At 35.2% G+C, this 19,318-nt stretch overlaps 1 protein-coding gene across 1 annotated transcript in view; it reads right to left on the reverse strand.

The window, feature by feature from the left end:
• SUGCT (succinyl-CoA:glutarate-CoA transferase) overlaps positions 1-19,318 on the reverse strand; it is a 497,234-nt gene that overhangs the window by 302,947 nt on the left and 174,969 nt on the right. Inside the window, exon 11 of the mRNA XM_040964993.1 lies at positions 16,692-16,789. Coding sequence (XP_040820927.1) covers positions 16,692-16,789 — 98 coding nt within the window. The remainder of the gene's footprint in view (positions 1-16,691; positions 16,790-19,318) is intronic.

The raw sequence follows: 19,318 nt of genomic DNA on the forward strand, positions 1-19,318 counted from the left end.
CTTTTCATAGTAGAGGGTTAAGCTGTGATTATAAAATATATTGAGAATACATCATTGTAAAGTTTCTTTAAAAAATAAAAAAGGAGGGGCCCTGCGGCGTGGCCTAGCGGCTAAAGTCCTCACCTTGAACACCCGGGATCCCATATGGGTGCCGGTTCTAATCCCGGCAGCTCCACTTCCCATCCAGCTCCCTGCTTGTGGCCTGGGAAAGCAATCGAGGACGGCCCATAGCTTTGGGACCCTGCACCCATGTGGGATGCCCAGAAGTTCCTGGCTCCTGGCTTCAGATCGGCATAGCATCAATCATTGCGCTCATTTGGGGAGTGAATCATCGGATGGAAGATCTTCCTCTCTGTCTCTCCTTCTCTCTGTATATCTGACTTTACAATAAATAAATAAATCTTAAATAAATAAATAAATAAATAAATAAAAAAGGAGGAAGGAGGTGTGTGTGTAATAGAGGTTGGAGAGTAAGGTGCGAAACATCATTATGCATTTTGCTCTTATAACTCTATATGAAATTTGTTCCTCTTTATGTAAGCATTTTTAAACTTTTTTGGAAGTATGAAAAATGGAATCAAAAGATAACAGAAAATGTTGAAATCTTTGCATACAAAGGGTTATATATAACTATGCATGGTTTCTGAAATATTTTGGAACATAAAATCTTTTCATTTTTCTATAAAATTTTTTATATATACTCACACATATGTCAAATGTCCTCATGCACACTCATATAGATTCATGTCTGTATATCAAATCATCATACTGTGCTCTTTGAACATGTAAAATTTCCATTTCTCAAATAGACAATGAGAAAATAGCTGCAGTTCTCTGAATAGCCTACCCAGATTTTTTCATCATCTACTAGCTACATGTCCATTAAATATTTTTCATAAACTCATTAATATTTAGTTTCATTATGAACTGAAGATGTGCATAATTGCTATCTTGCAAAAGTTTATGAATATTGAATTGAACAGATGAGATATAAATGAAACATTAAAGTGCTTTGAACAAGGTAGCAAATATAACATAAAAATAGGTATTATTATCATTATTATCAGGAAAATTGTCACAATTCCCACCCTAAAAATCTAAATATGCCCCTGATGTTTAGTAAAGATGAATAATTGACCTACAATCTCTTCAGTGGCATGTCACACATAATCTAAATTCAGTCATACAGCAATGGAAAGCAACATACAATAAAAATGTGAACCTGCAGATTCTCTTTAATTTTTCAGTTCTAAAATCCTCTTTCAATATGTCTCTACTAAATTTCATTTAAGTTTATTAAACAAAGGACAATTTTTAAAGAAGTAAGAAAAATTGCTTCACAATTTTACCATTTTCTCAACTGGCGCTTCTCATTCATAAATAGCCTTAAGAAAGGGAATATTATTACGTAACTGCACACAACATATGAACATGAAAATACTACACAATAAAAAATTATAATTTTGGAGCATCCCAAAGATGGAATCAATTTTACTGACAACTTCCTACATCGCTGGGAACCCAGAGGAATGGTCATGTAACCCTATTACTGCATATGTTCTTACAGGGAATACTATGCCAGAGAAAACAGTACCTCCAAATGTGACTCAACTCACTTTTGTCAATCTCTAAATAAGGCCTCCAATTGCCCCATTTTTCTGCTCTTCCTGCTTCATTCCTGCTCCCACTCTAGACTCTGTGACGGAGATCATAAGATTCCTACTAGATGAAAATCAGTGCTGTGAATGTTACAACACAACTGCTTACTTGTATCCTGAAACATGGACCCCATCAGTTCTTGTTCAGTTCCTCAGGATGCTCACACAATGTCTTCCCCATATTGCTCCTCTGTATTTTAAGATGACAGCCAATCCTTTCCAGCAAATCCTCTTCTATGACACAAATATCCCTACATCAGTTCATTATTATTTAATATGATAAGTATAGAGAATGTAAATAAGCCATGCTTCCCTTATCAGTGGAGGCAAAATATTTTCTTCAGTGAAAAGCCATTACAGGGAAATATTTTCAGCCCCATTTACAACTTAAGAAATGGAACAATTTTCAGTTATTGTAAGTACTGCATAATGTGGCAAAAACTAATAGTTGCTTGTTGCTAAGGTGCTAAAAAGTAATTCAAATTTTCATGAAAACAGTAAATATCAATCTATCACTACATTCACTTAGTTTGATTTAATTAAATTTTCATTTCTATCCAAATAAATTAAAAGATAGGTATGGTGAATGATTCCTTTTGACATTCAAATTAAATGCTTCTGTGTGCCAAAGGGACCCAGCAACATTCACAGTGGTACATGATCAAGTTAAATATATAACCCAACAGATACAAAACAGTTTTTCCTGAAAAAAAACAGTAAATGTAAAAATAAGATTCATAACTGTATGTATAAATAATGCTAAATAGTGTACATATATTAACTAAAATCCAAAAACAATTTTAGATACAAATGTAATAGGTACAAAAGAAGTAAATTTTCATCATATTCCTTATTATCTTAACATTTTTTCAAACGCATTTTTTAAATAGATAATTAATGCAATGTCACTGATCAATTGAGAAAATGTTGAGGTCATAGCAAAATACGCTTCTAAATCTGTATCATTTAAAATGTGAAATCTAATCATCTTATGTAAATTTTAAAATAATTAAAACAAATGTTTAAAAGTTAAAGAATAAATATAAGAAATTTCAAAAGAAAAAGAATCGGACTTCCTCCCTGTTGTAGTCTGACACCTGAGCGGAACCAGGTATTTAAAAGCTGACATTTTTATGACACAGACCATGTATCAGGCACTGTATTATTTTACACAGATTACACACTTAATCTTCACAACAATCCTATAACATAAATAGAGAACACTTCCAAAAATATTTTGGAAAATGTAAGCAAGCATTAATTTTTTGGACTCCAAATTTTTTTAAATCAATGCACACAAAATGTCTTCAAGAAAAACATATATTATGATAAAATTAGGTTTGAATTTTAAAATGTGCCAAAAACTCACATTTTAATTGCTTTTTCCACAAACTTTTTAAAGTAGCTTCATACTATTATCATTTTTTAGTTAATAGACAAGGAGTCCAAAAGCATAAAAGGACTTAAACGATTCACTAAGTTACACTGTTAACAGCCAAAACTGGAATCCAGACAAAAATGGAATTTCTGGATTCCACATGTACTCCAGAGACCATACTCTCCAAGCTATTCTGTCTTGCTACCTGAAGAGGTGAGCAATATATAGATAGATGTATAGATGAATTCATGGCTGGATTGCTGGATGGATTGCTGGATGGATTAAAAGATGGATAAATGGATGAACGACAGATAAGTGGAGCAACTGATGGAATGGTCAAATCAAATCATGAATTTTTGGTTCATTTTCTCTGAAACCGAGAAAAAGAAACTGAAATACTGAACATTTCTCTCTGCTCTGAACCCTTCTAAAAGCTTCCTAATATTATAACAAAACCAGTTTCACCCTTTTAAGGATGAATTCGTATTGTTAATTTGTTAGGATAAGGACATTTTATTCTGTGAACTTGATGTTAATTCTTAGAGAATTAATTCTAGAAATAAAAATTATGCTTGGCTTAGTTGGGTCTCAGTTATATAAAATTTATTGATGGATTATAAACTGCTTTTTTAATGTGAAAACGATATGGTAAGAATCATTTGGCAGTGTGGCTTTTTAAATGATAAATAAGATTTGATTCAACCTCCTTTTCATGTTGGGTTCCAAATAGTTTGATGAGAAAAATACACCAAATGGAGTATTCATGGATTTTCAATCCATTAACAAAATGTAGATAAGAAAATGACATACAAATAGTACAGAAATACATAGCTTTATTTTTAAAGTGAAATGCAATCAAAGAATATATCCAGGACTTTCAATCTAGTCTTGGAAGTAAGAATAGATTTCTACTGCTGAATGTTATAATGAACCTAATATTTTAATAAGAAACTAGTAGAGACAATGATCATATTAGCTTTAAAAAAGCTGGCTTTGGTTAAGAGAGAATGAATAGAAACATATTTAAGCTTAAAAGTAATAATACAAGCACAAGAAGAAACAAATTTTTAGTAGCAACAGGATTTTTAAAAGGCATTTTTGTGGTTAGTACTTAATACAAGTCAACATGTCATATGGATACCACATACAATTGAAAACTCAGATTTTATTAACAGAATTCTGTTGCTGAAAACAAATTAACTACCACCACACTGCACTGTTACCCTACAGTAAGTAACGTTAAGTGCTTCTCATATGTCAGGGGCTCTGCTATATTCACTTACTTCATTATACTTACTACTACCATCTCCAACTACAAGTGAAAAAATGCTGCAACACAGAAGTTGCATAACAAATTCCTTAGCAGAACAGGACAATTATTAAAAGCTGAGTAGTTTGGTTTTAGATTAAATGAATTACTGGTATCTTCTTATACTCTGATTCCAACAGGTATTGGCGGTATAGATGCCTCATCCCAAGTCCCCTTGACCAATCAGAGTTCTGCATTCCCATTCTATCGACAACTTCCCATCTCAAACTTACTTACTTACACGTGACCTTCTCCAATGCCATGCGAGTTTGGTAGACTGAATCTCCAGAGCAAGTATCAAACTCAGGGGATAAAAGATAGTGGAGAAATTCTCCACATCACTGTCCTCTAGGCACATGACACAGAAGCATACTCCACAAACTCGCAGAGTGCCCCCAGCAAGACTGAGCCCCATCTGTTCATAAGGGCAACTGGTCATTAATGCACACTTCTCCGCCTCATGCTCTATAACTCTGCCACCTCATTTCTGCTCTTTGGAATAATTTCCTAATAAATTCCTGTAATCAGGACCAAGATTAGTAAAAGCAACCCACGCTAAGATATTATACAATTATATATTTTGATCATCCTGAATTCTATTCCTAGCTAAATAATTTCAACATTAATTTATTTCTCTGTGTATGTATATAAAGCAAATCAATTTTATATATACAGTTTTCAGAACATAATAATACTTCCCATCCTCCCTCTTCCTTACTATTTTTAAATTTTTTCCAAGACATACTTTCAATTTATTTTACAATCACAAACTTAATCCTCCACTAAATAAAGAATTCCACGAGTAGCAAGCAGAAATACTTCTCTTTCTCAGTAGCATAGACAAAGGCTGTAAACAGTAATCAAATCTCAAGACGTCAATTTAATTCATATGCACTAGATTTTTGTACTCTACATAAGTTACACATCAGAGAAAACATAAAATTTGTCAAATAAGTAAGCATAATGAACAGTACTCTGGCATTAATTTAAAATTATTTCATTGTTTTATACAAAGTGAAGGAGACTTGGATTTGTAGGTTGAGTAGTTCTCACAATTTTCCTCCAGCCCCCTACAAAACCAACTAGTAGCTGAGCTACGCAAGGGGAAAGCGACAAAATAATGGAAGGATAACATAAGACAGGCATTCTGGATTCAATTATTATCATTCAAGTCAAATTTAGCTCTTTGCCCATCATGGATTCCAAGCCTTAGATTGAAAACTTGCTTGTATCAAGAATATTTCTTTTTTTTTTAAAGATTTATATTTATTATTTTTTTATTGGAAAGGTGGATATACTGAGTGGTGAGTCCCTAAATTCATTTAGCTTGGGAATATGTCAGAAGGATATTTTTGGCATTTAGAAATATAAGCTAAATTGGATTGAAAACCTGAAAAACTTTTATCTTGTGCCTGGTTAAATCTTACCATTTCTTTTACTCCTGTTACTATATTTGTAGATCAGAGTCACAATCTTAATTCTTGGGGTACTTTTTGGAGGTGGGTATATGTGCTACCAAATGAGCAATAATGTGGTAGTGCTATCTTACAGCAAATACACTGAAGTGGAATAAAAGCAACTTAGGAAACTATGTGAAATATCACATTCAATTAATATTACTCCGTAGAAAGAATATTTGGCTAAAATGCTCTAATCAACTATAAAATTATTGACATTTCCCAAATGTACAGATTTTATATGGACATGTTGTTTTATGCTTCATATGGTTACTGTTACAAAAAGCATGTAACTTTTATTAAACAATACAGTAAACAACCACAAAAAAAGCATGCATAAATTGTTTGTGGAGTCTGCTACTTAAGACAGAAGTCTTCAGTGAACTGTGCTTTGTCAACATTCTCTATCCACAAAAAGAAAACTCAAAGGCTTGGTAGCACACAAACAAAATCACAAATGAGAGACATGGTCCTTTTCCCTCTAACCAAGTTAACACTTTCTTTTCCACAAAAATTCCAGGATTCTCTAAAGGATAAACTACAATGGAAAACAGAATTCTCTGAAGGACAAAATTACAATGGAAAACTATGATGTATCAGACATTGTTAAAAAAAAATTAGCTGTTTATCCAAAGTAATGTAGAAGTTACAGAATAGTTAAAGATACTTATGATATAGTCATATGAAATAAACTTAGTAACATGAAATAGTAACAGTCAGAAATTCCATCAAAAACTTCATACCTTTATCTTGACCTTTACATTCCGTGCTATTTAAGGCCCTTCAATGACCTTAAAGTAATATTTCTGATAGACTTCTCACTTAGATTTTTAAAATAATAAGACTTTTGTGTTCTCTTTTTATTTTTGGTTCTTAGGTGTCATGTTTTTTCCTCTCTTAAACATGGATGTGGGCTGGGCATCTGACCTAGTGATTAAACTGCCAATTACGACAACCATACTCTATTTTTGATTATTTGGATTCAGTGACTTGTTCTGGCTCCCACTGCAGTTGTCTGCCAATGACAACTTTGGGAGGCAGCAATGATGGCTCAAGGGTTGAGTTCCTATCACCCCCATGAGGACTAAGCTCCGAGCTGTGACCACTAGTTGAAGGCTGTTTCAGTCATGTAAGGGTTCCCTCCCTCCCTGCCTTTTTCTCCCTTTCACCCTCTCAAATATAACTTAAAATCATTTCAGAATTAATTAATAAATTAATTAATAAAATAATGAATTAATTATTATACCATTCAAATAAAAATTGGAAAGAAAAATGCAAGTGTGCAAAAATTATATTCTATAATTTTATTTGGAGACAATCATGAGTAATGTTAAGCTTCTTCCTTATGATTATGGTTAAGAGTGTAGATTTTGTCATTTAAATTTTCATTATATTTTATACCATACTGGACGTAATTCTTATACTTCTCTGGTAATGAAAACAAAATCTTTGATAAGTTTAATCTAGAGAGGTTTTCTAGAACACTAAAGGTGAATATTTTGAAATATAATTACTAGTCACCCAAAATTACACTTTAAGATTCCATATACATATTACTCAATTTCTTTCTCCCAAGTAGGGTATAATCTTATGTGTCTTATTGGACATATAAGATCACACTAATCATTTTTATTTTACAATCATTCAAATGGATAAAAAGAAAAATCATCTCAGCTACTCCATTTCATATAATTAGTTGTAAAACTGAATACTTAACACTAAATTAATTTCTGTATGAATGTATTTATTTGTACAAGAAGTTAGGTTTCTGTGAATTATTTCTTCCAATAAATCTATTGAGATTGGTGCTACTTGTTTATCTGAAATGTTTAAATGGTCCCTTTGTGAGTCATCATTAACTATAGTTCCTGTTGGAAATGTTTCCCCACTTTGTTAATGTAATTTATATGGTGCTTGAACATGAGAATTCTTCTATTTTATAATAGGGATTGTCATCTCCAATAGTTCCTCCCCCGCCCAGAAAAAAAAAATTTAGTATTTTCTTGAGGAACAGATTTAGAAATACTAAATTCTTAAAATGACCTTAAGGAAACTGTGTTTAAATTTTGTTACACAATTGATGTGAGAAAAATTATGTCTTTACATCAGAAACTTTTCCTAAGCAAAAAAAAAAAAAAAAAAAAAATCGTTCTATTTTCATCATATAAGGCCCATTGATATTTTATTACCTCCAAGTATTTCATATCGGGTGTTTCTGCATAGAATCTATACAACCTCATCTTCAATATATATTCAGACTATATAGAAAGCACTGCCTTCTCCAGTGCTTTTTACTTGGTCACATACCTATCTCAATCGGTTTTATATTTTATTTTAGGGGATATTACTTTCATATTATGTTTAATATGTTCAGTACTTTCTTTCTGTAAGCTAACAAATGTAACCATTTATGTGAACAACCTGTCCTTAATGTACATTCAGAAGCCCACTTTATTTTCTTTTCCGTCTTCCATTGTAGATTATGACATGCTAAATTATATAGCAACTAAGTTGCTCACAATTTATTCTGACTTTCTAACGGTTCTAAATGTATTTTAGGATATATTTCTATATTTTGGTGTGTTTAAAAATAGCTTACTCCTACTTTCCAAACACAATGTATCAATGATCACCAGAAAGGGACAATCCCATAGCCACAAAGATCCAGGCCAGCAATTTGATACTCCTTTTTGTTTCCATTCATTAAACTGAACAGAGTACTGAGACTTAAATAAACTCAGACATTCCAATGTCTGGATTTTTCTTTTTCCAAAGTTAGTAAATGGGAAAAGAAAACAATTCACAACAGAAGAAAAATCATTAAACGTAAATGTATAAATTGAAAGAGAAAGAAAAGGAGGGAGAGAGACAAAGGGGGAGGGAGAAAAGAGGAGGAAAGAGAGGAAAAGAAAAGGTTCACTTATTTTCTTATCCCAGCCAAGATTAGTCTAAACATGAACTTTATGGTTAGAGAAAAGGGAATAACCAGATTATCTGTGAGTACTGTAACAAAAGAAGAGAAACACTGGCATTGAGGAGACTACAATGTGAGCCTGGGGAAAAATATGTTCAATTAGAACTAAGGTAGCTGCAGTCTGAAAAAGGGAGCAGTGAGAAATATGCCTACACTACTGAGGACTGCCCAGACGAGGATGGCCAGAAGCAAGAGCAGCTGGGCACTAGAGCATGTTCCAGGATGCAGGATTGCTGTTGGAAATCAAGATTCATCAGGGATACCAGCTGTTGGCACTAGAAAAGTGCTAGCGTCAGCTCTTACTAAATATCACTTGATGTGACATCAAAGACACAAGAAAGATCCACACTGTCACAGCTAAGCTAAGAAGAGATCATGACAGAATCCACTCTGGGGCAAAGTAGTTGCAGAACAAACCTCTTTCTGAGCCAAAGGAGTGGAGGAAATTGGGCAGGACAAGAATGAGTCAGGGATTCTGAGGAAAACAGCGTCAGGAGATTGAATCAAACTCCAAATTCTCCATGCAGTTCAAGATTCAGGAACAAAACAAAGCAAAGCAAAACAAAACAAAACAAAACAAAAAGAGCAGCCAGGAAATTCTGGAGAGCTATCCTACACCTTCCCAAAAGGAAGCCTTTTAGAATCACTCACAAAGTTTCAAGCAATGTGTATCCAATGATACTGTTAAATTCTAAATTTTCAGGCATAGGAAAGGGTTAAATTCAATGACATACAAAGTTCTATCCAGTTCTCTTACTGTTTAGGACTCTAACATTCTATAAGGCTAAAAAGTATGCATCAAATTCCAACGGAGGAACAGAGGCATCATGTGTTTTATCCAAGGAAAGAGAGTTTATTGGACTCCCTCCCAGCACTATCATCTCTTCCCAATATATAAATATTCACAACCACCACCTAATTCTTTCTACTAAAAGGCAGTGTGGAATGGTTTATAGCTCTCCTAGAAAAAAAAGCTGGGGGATTTTGGGCAGGAGTGGGGAGGTGGGAGAGTGGGATGACATTCCATTCCATCTTGACTCACTTAAAGACATCATTTGATTCTCAGTCACAAAGAATTCTCTTAACAGGGTGGAAAAAGCCCTGGTCTCGAAGCACTTGTTGGCAGTTGAGTTGTGTTACTTTCTTTTACCCTCCAGGCCGATTTTATAGCAACAAAACAGTCACTTAAATATATCTCCTAATAGCCAACATTTAGAAATGTACAACATAAAACAGACATTTTACAAGGGACTATCTATTAGCTAATAACGGTAGAACTGCCAAGGAACGCATAAGAAAACAAATGTGACCCTCACCAAATATCAAATCCATTTATCCAAAAAACCTCTCTGCAGTGGATGCCAAATAATCCTACAACTGTATGATTCAACGCACTGTGATGGGTTTGGAGGAGGTTACAGTAAATATGTAGGTTGAGGATATATATAAATCATCAAGTGCAGCCTCATAAGATGGTAATAGAAGACAGGGGGGCAGCTGGCAAAGAAGTTTTAAATTGTGATCATATGGAATATCAGACCAACAAAAAAGTTTCAGGAGGGAAATAATAAGTTTCTCTATGTATATTAAAAACATGTAGACACAGAGTCGATGGTTGCCAGGTTTAGGGAGGAGTGGAATTCATCAGGGTTAAAAGAGATTTCCATGGCCTCTTCGTCCTGGGTGGAAGCGTCAGCAAGGAGAACGTAATCTCTGGGGCTCCTGATACCCTTAGCTTTTCATTCCACTCCACTCCCCTCAGCATTGGCTTTGATGATTTCTCTACTTTCTCCATATTAAAATCTGGTCTGAGGAAAAAGCCTGAGAAATCTTAACACTGAAGCATCAGGGTCCATCCTTTAACCCTCCTTGTACCCTCTGTACAAACTGAACAAACTTTTAGGGTAAAAACGAAAACACATATTTACAGAATGTCTTAAGTCAGCAAAGTATGCGCAGCGAGAGGCTCCTACGCTATGGAACAAATGTTCCTCCTGACCCTTCTAAATCATATCTCCTGGGGACCCACTGGTGACAGTTCTCACTGTTTTCCATGTATTCCTCATGGGAAAAAGTGAAACCCAACCAGCAAGGTTATACTCATAAAAAAAATATCCACTTGTAAGGCAGGACAGACCTGGAAGATGGGGTGTGAAAAGAAGGCATGAGGGATGACTGACACAGGAATTTTGGAAAAGAAAAAAAGGAAAAGGAGCAGGAGACAGCTAGTAGAAATCAAATTTACAGTAATTTTATTTCCATTAAAATTAAAAACTAAGGAAGTACAGATATTGTTTAATAGAAAAGTAAGGCAATGGCTTTCTTGAAGGCCAACTATACCCATTAAAAACTGCCATGATCCATAAAAATAACCCAGGAAAACTCACGGGTATCTCTTACTCAGGAGTTAAAAGACCGTGGGATGAGGTTCTTCATGGAGGCTATTAACAGAGCATAGACACTCAGTAACACACAAAAGTGCTTCATTCTTTATCAAAGTACAGCCACAAATATGAGGAATAACTCCAAGTGGAGTGTTCCCAGTTTCCAAATTCTTTGCCCACACTGAGTAACAAGTGTTTCTTGAAAGGAACAGAATAAGAGCTTTTAAGACCCACATTTGGCTTAAACAAACAAACAACACAAAAACCTTAGTACTATTAACAGCCTCATTATGAAAGCACTGAAGCGTTAAAAGTATTCTCAAGTCCTGTGAGCTATTTTTAATTTTCTTTTCAAGAATTTGAACAAACATCACTTATCTATTGTAACAGGGCCATGAATACTAGCTAAAATCTTACATCAGTTGTAGTGGAATTAATTCAGTATAGTAAAACTAGTTTTAATTAATATTTATGACAGGTAGCTTAACAGAACTTTACTAAGTCAAATTGTTAAAGTTGAATCTAACAATAATTACAGTTAGAGAAGGGGAAGATTCCCCCAAAACAGGAGGCTCATTATCTTAAAACGATACAGAACTCAAGCAGTAAAAAAAAAAAAGTTGAGAAACTATTACTTATGGTTCCAAAAGACAGAGATCCTTCCCAAAAGTAATGGGCATAGCTGCATGCTTGCATTGCCTGCCAGCTCCTTCAGACCTGTGCTAGGTCTTGCTGCATAGGAACTGCCATGCTCATGGAGGACATCAGAACCTATGTGCACTTGCTCAATACCTGACTAATGGAAGACCAGGTTCTCCAACAAAGATTCTTTGACATTCTGTGATTACCATAAAGACTCTCTAGTTAGTGCAGAAAAATTTCTGACTGCTCTTTCCTTTCTGTTTTGTGGATACTCACAGCAAGGATATTCCTCTTTTACCTTTGGCCATCTTTGCCATACTTGAGCAACCTTTCCCATCAGTGTTTCATATATTCATTAACAAATTAACTTATTGATTGCTCTTTAGTATATTACACATAATGATTATCATCAATAAACATCTGAAAGCACATTTATTGATTGCCAGGAACTCAAATTGGCCTAAAAACACACATCAAAGAGACGCCCTCTGCTTTATGAAATCTACCGTTGTGTCAGTGAGCAAGGGAAGCAGAGGAACACTGGTTTGGTGTGGCGTCACAGGAGGAGATAGACTATGACATCGGAAAAGCTCCTGAAACACCTGCTTATTTTAAAGGACTGGTAGTGGTCAGTGAGACAAAGAAACCTCACCATGCTAATGTAAACACCATGAGAACTAGAATGTGATTCTAATGGCTGAAGCAAAGCCAACTGTGCAGGAACTGCAGTTACACAACTCCAGGTAAGTGGTTTATATTTTATCTTCAAAACAGAAGAGTTCCAAAAAGTTCTAAGCAGAAATGTGGAATGACCATATTTGCCTAATGCTACTAAAATGTCAGGTTATTATTATTATTATTATTTTTGTAATTGACATTGAACTTAGGCACCAGTCCCTCCATCAACAGCAAAGAAAAGCTACAGGCCAAACTCTTGCTATAGTTTCACTCAAGCCAATACTTCTTTCTTTGAATTTTTTTCTTCAACTGATTAACTATTTGTCCCTTCCAAACTCCTCTCCGGTGGCACCGTCTCCAGGAGCCATCTCAAACTCGCAAAGATTAAAGCAGTGGTCCCTTCCCTGGGTTCAGCAACAACCTGGGCACTCCCCAGACATTACCTAAATCCTTGCCCTACTTCTTTGTTTTCCTGGTTAGACCGTGGACTCCTCAAGCACCCATACCTCATCTTTAATCTCTACATCTATAGGATCACTACAGTTCTGGCAATGAATGTTGGTTAAGAATTAAAAGGAAAGGAAATAAAATGAAGTTCACTTTTATTTTCTCCAGTTTTTCTCTTTTCCTTCATCTCCTCTCAAGTATTACTGTTATTTCTCCCTAATCACCAATATCTCATCTTTATTCATCTCTTCTTAATTCCGATATAGAGAAAAACGTCCAGTATCTCTTGGGACCCAAAATATGGCAAACATCCAGAACTGGTACAATAGTAGCACAGGCTAAAGAGTTTGCTGCTCCTTACAATTGAAGGAAAGCAATAGGGCCCTGTTTTATCACGCCCATGTTAGTCTCCATTACACCTCATCTTCTGCATTTTAGCCAGGGATTTTTAACAGGCTTTGGCTTCATCTTGTGCTCCACATTAGCAGCTGAATAAACAGACTTTTTGCAACATCCTAGATAGAATGGAAAGCTCAAGGGGAAAGTCTTTCACATGTAAATTAAAATATACATGCACTCACAGCCATGGTCAAGGAATAACAGCACCTGAGAGAACTTGAGGGGAATTAAGCGTGCAAGCTGTAGAAAACATAGCTGATGCCCAAACTGGCAGCTGCCATTCTGAACAAGGCTAATCTGGGAATAACTGCAAACTTTCTTAAAAGAATCACAAGGGCCCAGTGTGATTGCTCAGTAGCTAAATCCTTGCATTGCAAGTGCTGGGATATCATGTGGATGCCAGTTCGTGTCCCATGTATTCCACTTCCCACCCAGCTCCCTGACAGTGGCCTAGGAAAGCAGTAGAGGATGGTCCAAAGTCTTGGGACCCTGCACCTGCACAGGAGACCCAAAGAGCTCCTGATTTCAGATCAGCTCAGCTGTTCCTTCCACTCCCCAGCCATGCAGCCTCTACCCAGAAGGGTTCTTGCTGATGTCTTCCTCCTCCTCTTCATTTCCTGTGGGTCTCTGCTTAAATATCACATTCTCCAAAATGCCCCCTGACTGGCAAAATAGCCAGGCTGGCAATTTTCCTTTTCCTTCCCTGCATTATTTTTCACCTGTTCACCTTGTTTCATTCACTTTCCTAGACCCAAAAATTAACAACAGTGCCTGATACATAATAAGTGTACAATAGATTTAAGTGAATAAACAATGATACAGTAACATCCATATGCTTACTGTAAGAGAAATAACACGATATGTAAGAAAGATTTGGGATTTTCTTACTGAATACTAAAAAGACTATATTTTTAGAAAACAAAGTGATTCACAGGTTCTGAGATTGTTGGAGCCAACAATATCACTCCCAACAACAACTATCATCGGCTATGTCTACATTTCACAACTGAAAGAAATGATGCAAGGCACAAAAAGGCTACTTTATTTGTTCATGATGCCCATGATGTTGGCTGAGAATCCAGATAGAGACATTAGAGGTGTTCTCATGAAGACGTGTAACTAGCCTTGGATCCAGGCTTTTCCAGTATAATGGTAAGTCTGGGAAGCATTCCAGAGAAGAAACAGAAGAAACCAAAAGGGACTGTGGCTGAAGCAAGGGCTTTTTACTAAAATATTGCAAGAGAAAATGTGAACAGGAAAAGTGATGTCAGATTGTTGAAGGTCCTAGATGTCACACTGAAGATAAATAAATTTAAATCTGTAACTTATTCGGAAGACACTCAAGCTTTACAACACTGGAAAACCATAAAATCATATACTGAAAATAATAAACTTGAAAGCATTTGTACAGATTTCTGAGAGTCAAATGCCAAAGAGTACTAATGAACCCCGTGGCATTTACTCAAAAATATAATAATGAGGATATTACTAGGAGTCAATCACTATAATAATTTCCCATGGTTATCACTATTAAATCCACAATAGAGAAAAGATGTTAGCTGAAGGACAGTTGGAGAACTGCAAACCATGAGAGCACCAAAACATTTCAACACACTAGCAGAAGAGAGCGTGCAACCCTGCCCCAGGCAACAAAGGGCTATGTTACTATTGTTACTTCAACAGCGGTGTCTCAGATTATTGGATTTCTCATCCAATTTCCCCTCTTCAAACACCCAGTGGTCTCTCCCTTGCAAAACCATTCCTCTTTACTCCATGTTAAGTCTGAATAAAAATATATAACAATCTTATGGGTTCCAAAATACCGAAATTCCTGCTTTTTTGTATGCAAGAGCAGAAAGAAGATAACAGATTATTTAACACACTCCAAGGAGAAAAAATAAAAACGTGTTACAGATGCTGCTGTAAGTCTTTCCATAGTATAATTCTATAATAGTATTTAACAAAATATAAGTTTTGGAACATAAGAAACTAGTGATTTAACTTTGGGTTCTTGAAACTAAATAACAAGGTAACACTTGTATCTGCTTAAGTTTTGTATTTTTTTTTTTTTTTAGAATCCACTCTTCTCAGACCACGGACATAATTTATTTAAACTGTCAAAGAGCTTTTGATAAGGTTCTCACAAGAGGCTATTATTGAAGTTGGGTAACCATGGTGTGAAAGGAAGAAGTCATATCAATGAATTAAATGAATTGAAAATGCTTGAGAAGTAAAGAGGCAAAAAGCAGAAATAAATAGGCAATTCTCATGTGAAGAAAGGTTAATCATTGAGGGCTCTGGGGTTTTTTGGTAAAATCAGAACTATAGTTAACTAATGACAAGGACAGAGATATCCAGTTCTTGTGCCCCATTCCTTGCGTAGCAAACCTGCACACAGAGCACCATTGATGTGAACAGCATTTGGCACATGGAGGAAATAGAGGCAGTGTGGAGAAGAACGGCTTAACAGCAGGAGAGAGCAAATAGATAAATGAATGTTACTTGAGCTTTTATAGAGATTTACAAATACAAAATGGAAAAGTAATGTAAGCAGCATTTTATTCTATAAAAACTTTGATATACACTACACAGAGACACGTGGGCCTTTTCAAAAGAACATATCATTTCAACAAAAAGCGCCTAATGTAGTGATATGATGGGACCAAATGTGCAATACTAAACAGCTCATGTGCACATTCTGATCAACAAAAGCCACAACGTGGATTTCTATAGAATAAAAAGACATTTAGAAACAAACAAAAGTGAATCTTGTAGGAACAATACAAGAATTATTACCCTTTTTTTCTTAATTATGGAAAGAAACTTATAAAACTGGTCCAGATTTTACAAAATCTAACTTGACATCAAATGCACAAATTAATTAACATTAATCTTTCTTGACCTATACCTAATCTGACATTTTAAATGATTCTGAATCATGAGCATGAGTCACAGGAGGGAGTAAAAAAAAGTCAACATACTCTTATTTCACTTCTCTTTGCCTTAATTTCTTTTTCTATGAAATAAGAAAAATTGAACATACCCCCACAAGATTATTGTAAATAAGTTATGTAGAACCAGTAGAAGTACAAAAACTGTCAGAGTATTATTATCATTATATACTCAACAATTACAGACCATGGAGAAGCAACCATGTCTGTCATTGTTACTTTATTATTTATATCATTGTTAAGACTCGGGAGTTAATAAAATGCTTTAATGCTTTCAAATGTTTTCTTTCCACAGGCCAATTTTGCAAAATGGAAAAGAATTAAACGCTTACCTAAATGTCTCAAAACAACAACCAAAAAATGGATAAATGCTTATCACTATAATTCTCAACTGCATATTACATCCAAGCTTACCGTGATGATAGTATTTTAATAAGCGCGTCTCTGTTCTGTACCCGAAGATGGTTAGTTTTATACTTGGAATCATCAATCAACTCAGGTAAACTCAGTATCTAAAAGAGAAAAACAATTTTACAGTATAATTCCCCAGTTTTTCCCCTTGAATCTCATCAGATCTATATCCTCCATACTCAAAACCATTCCTTCCTATTCTTTGTACCTTTCAATAAAATCTGAAAGGAATTATTACAGAATAAGGAAGGATCATGCTGATGAACACATTTGACACTTACCAGAGATTAATACATGTAAACATATATACCCACAAATTAGCCCATGCATAAACAGCTCTTAGACTTCCATAATGTCCTATACATACACATGAGAATACAGGAAAGTATTATCAGGTCCCCATAGAAAATGTCTTACAAGGGAAAACTGAGAGCTACAAAAAGCTCAAACTCAATCAGCTCTAAAAAAAAAAAAAAGAGTACTGTATATAACTACATGTTTATAGTTACATAAAGTTGACAGTCAACATATATCATGGTACGAAATTCACTCCTTTGTTCCACATGTAAATAAAATAACATTATCTGTCCCAGCTGCCCTTTCCAGGATGTTGTACAAGGTGCTAAAATAAAGGGAAATTATGTACATTAGCCCAAAAGCACAACATTAAAATAATGTCAAATTAAAAGTTCTTCTTCCAATGGAAGTGTCACTATTTTTCTGTAATATGTTCCCCTGAAGACATATCAACCAGAAATGCTTTTATATACTTCCTCTTTCGCTCCTCTTCAATAAAGGAAAAATCTATCTTGCATGTCCCTTTGGACATCTTGCAATTTTAACAAGATCATAATGAAAGTACCAAGTGGATTTGGAATTGAAAAGATTTTTTAAAAAGACTGTGTGGAGGCAGTGTTTGGCAGTTGTGTTGGAAAGTCAGAAAGAGCATTTATGGGCTGGGGGTAGGCCATGTGGCCTACAGAAAGCTTCCCTGCCTTTATTAATCTACTTGCTTTCAATATAAACACTTAATGGTTTCGTTTCTCACAGTTTAAATAAAATCAATCCATTAATCATCTTACAAAACAAAGAAAAGTGAAGATTCCCTGGAGTTTGGGGGCCATTTTGGTGGTATAATTTCTCTTTCACGTGCTCCACTTATTCATTTCCTCCAGAAATAATAAAGGTAGCATTATTCTACCCAGATTTTTTAAATGACACCACATATAGTGACCTTTCCAGAGCTTCCTTGTCACCACACCTGACCTCACAATTGGCTTCAAGCATGTCTACCAATCAGAAACCCTCTCTCCCTATGAGTAAATAAGTCATCTCCAAAAAAAAATCAAATGTCTTTACTAAGTTTTAGGTTAAGTTTATCAACATGGCCTAGCTCAGAATACACCATCAGTCACATAAAAACAAAACAGGGAATGGTTTTAAGGAGAGCTGAAATGCCACAGGACCTCTGTACTTGACTTCTATGATCTATTTTCTCTTTCAAAATTGGTGTGAAAAGTGGGTATAAAAACTAGGTATGTCAGGTAACATTCCAAATGCCTCTATCAAAGACGGTTTCAAGGACTGTGATCATAACCATTCTTTGGGTGCTTCAAAGGAGTATAGTTTTGGACAGAATGAAGTACTGTATGAGAGAATGCTTGACATGTTAGGCACTGGAAAAAAGCAAGGTATTCCAAGTAGGTATTTTTTTACCCAAAAGAAATTAAAAATTAAAAAGTATTCAAATAAGGAGCAATATGGGAGAGGGCTCACTTAAAACAATGAAGACACATAATAGCAGATACTGCAAAATGCTTTAACACCATCATCTAATGCCTGTCATACAGTGAAGCCACAATTACTATGATACCCTAAAAGCATCTACACATCCCTCAGTGCTATCTAGCTTTGTTCATTGCTTCAAGCATGTCAGCTTCTTGCTGGGCCATTCCGTCCCAGATCAACCTGAAGACATTGACAACAACTACTCCCTTAACTGGAAACTCTCCCACCAGATATCAACTCGGCCAGCTCCTTCTTTCCTTGAGTCTTCTCTAAATGCCAACTTCTTAACTGAATTATCCTGACTACCTTATCCTCACCAGAAGCTACTCCACCCTACTTGTCCATTGCCAGGTTTTAGGATCCACTGCACTTAGGTAAAGGAATAACTGGAAGAAATGCATTACTCCTTTAGAGGCACCTCAAATGCTAATACTTTTCCCCAAGTCTCCTAATAGTTACTTTTCAGAATCCTTGAACAGCTGCTCCATGCCTCCAGCCCAGGTGTTCGCTATGCTCAAGCAAGGGATGAGAGAAGAGTATTTACATTCCTCCCCAATATCTCCACACCCAAAGTATATAGAAAGCATGTATTAATACACATGATAAGCCAGACCTATACAAAGATTTTATTTAGCTGTTATGAAACTCTACACTTTAATTCAAAAGTTCAAGGCAAACAGAAGTAAAAAAGTGATTCACTAATACGAAAACAAAAATGAAATCTATGCAGAATTTTTCATAATATGTGTTTTCCGTAAGCTTTTCTGAAGACTTCTCAGGTATATTCGTGTAACTTTTTAAAGAACAGATTTCTTTACCTGAAAGACAGAGTTACAGAGAGA

This window comes from Ochotona curzoniae, unplaced genomic scaffold, assembly GCF_017591425.1.
Source record: "Ochotona curzoniae isolate NIBS_2020 unplaced genomic scaffold, NIBS_Ocur_1.0 scaffold_3835, whole genome shotgun sequence".
In the NCBI taxonomy this organism is placed as follows: Eukaryota; Metazoa; Chordata; class Mammalia; order Lagomorpha; family Ochotonidae; genus Ochotona; species Ochotona curzoniae.